The sequence below is a fragment of the Silene latifolia genome, chromosome 8 (genome assembly GCF_048544455.1).
Source record: "Silene latifolia isolate original U9 population chromosome 8, ASM4854445v1, whole genome shotgun sequence".
Taxonomy (NCBI): domain Eukaryota; kingdom Viridiplantae; phylum Streptophyta; class Magnoliopsida; order Caryophyllales; family Caryophyllaceae; genus Silene; species Silene latifolia.
In genome coordinates this window covers 38,039,280-38,040,964 of record NC_133533.1, presented here as the reverse complement: position 1 = coordinate 38,040,964, position 1,685 = coordinate 38,039,280, and the positions used below count along the sequence as shown (strand labels likewise).

At 43.1% G+C, this 1,685-nt stretch overlaps 1 protein-coding gene across 1 annotated transcript; it reads left to right on the top strand.

The window, feature by feature from the left end:
- The first annotated feature begins 290 nt into the window (after nt 1-290).
- On the top strand, nt 291-899 carry LOC141595062 (uncharacterized). Its single transcript, XM_074415034.1, has one exon. The coding sequence runs from the start codon at nt 291-293 to the stop codon at nt 897-899; it is 609 nt and encodes a 202-aa protein (XP_074271135.1).
- Nucleotides 900-1,685: the final 786 nt, after the last annotated feature.

Sequence of the window (1,685 nt, the reverse complement as noted above, 5' to 3'; positions counted from 1 at the left end):
TTGACAGAATATGTAGGAATTACCTCTGGAGTGGGAAAGACTCATATCTTCGTGCCCCTGCTGTAGGTTGGGATCAATGTTGTAAACCAAAGGCTGAAGGTGGGCTGGGCATTAAGAATTCCAAGATGTGGAACAAAGCTTTATTGGGTAAGTATGTTTGGTGGATTGCTGATAAGAAGGATCATCTCTGAGTGCGGCGGATCAACCATGTGTATCTCAGAGGTGGCCATTGGACCAACTACTATCCCCCCTCTGATTGTAGTTGGTCTTGGAAAAAAATTGCTCACATAATGATGCTGTATAGGCAAGCTTATATTGATGATCAGTGGCTTGGTACCAGTGCTGCATATTCTATCAAAGCTGGCTATGATTGGATTAGGGATCCAGGGAACACTGTTGACTGGTGGAAGCTTTGTTGGAATTCTCTGAATGTTCCCAAGTCTTCTTTTATTTACTGGGCGGTTATGCTAGGCAGATTGTTGACGAGAGATAGGTTGGCAAGGATGGGTGGTCCTACGTCTATGGAGTGTTATCTTTGTCAGGGTGCTGATGAATCTCATGGGCACCTGTTTTTTGAGTGTGACTTTAGCAGGAAATGCTCAGATCTTCTGCAGCAAAAGCTTACTATCAGACTGAATCCGCGAGCTCTGGTTGAGTGGAACAAGAGAGGGAGAAGACTCAGTATTCTGAGAAGAAGGTTGGTGTGTGCGTGTTATGTGATGTTGGTGTATTTGATATGGCAGGCTATGAACAAAGCTCGTACTATGCATTCTGTCATTCATCCTAAAGTTATTGTTCAGCAAACTATTCAAGCAGTCTCTATCAGATTCTGGGCTCGAAACAAAGCACCTATCAAAGAGGAGGACATTAGTTGGCTCAATAATTTGCGTGCTAGTTAATCTGATCTTTTTAATGTTATTGCTGCAGCTAAGTTGAGAGTGTTCGTTTTGTAGTAGTCTTTGATCTTGTAAATCTCTATAGGGATGATGTATTCTTTTGTTGATATTAATATACTTAACCTTTCCCAAAAAAAAAAAAAAGATGTGAATTCAAGGCAACCAACAATGAAACAGAATACGAGGCCTTGATATTGGGAATTAAGCTAGCTCTGGAGTCAGGGGTCAGACACTTGCTCATATCCAGTGACTCTCTGTTAATAGTCAACCCCGTGAATGATGAGTTTATAGCCAGAGATTCGAAGATGAGTGCATACCTAAAAGTAGCCAAGGAATTAAAACAGAAATTCGAAACTTGCAAGCTTAAACAGGTCCCCAGAGATCAGAACGTGGAAGCAGATGCCCTAGCAACCCTGGGGGCAACATTCAAACCAACAGAGCTATCCAGCATTCCAATAGCACATATGCTAGAACCTTCTATACAGAAGGCAGACGAAATAGACAGGGGTGAACTGGAGGATCCACAAAGCGAAAAGGAAATCCAAGCAGTTACAGAGGAGGGTGAGAGCTCTCGGCCACACAGGCAGGCGCCTGACCAAATAGCCAATCCAGCAGACGACTGGCGCACACCTTACCTAGACTGGCTGTGCCACAACAAACTACCAGATGATAAGAAGGAAGTGAGAGCTTTCAGAATAAAGGCTTCCAGATTCATAATTATTGATGATATATTATTCAGAAAATCGCTAGCAGGCCCTTACCTACGATGCCTAGACAAGGAAGAAGCAC

Bases quoted from the DNA above. Each gene is read 5' to 3' on its own strand.
- LOC141595062 (XM_074415034.1), top strand. From the start codon at position 291: ATGATGCTGTATAGGCAAGCTTATATTGATGATCAGTGGCTTGGTACC.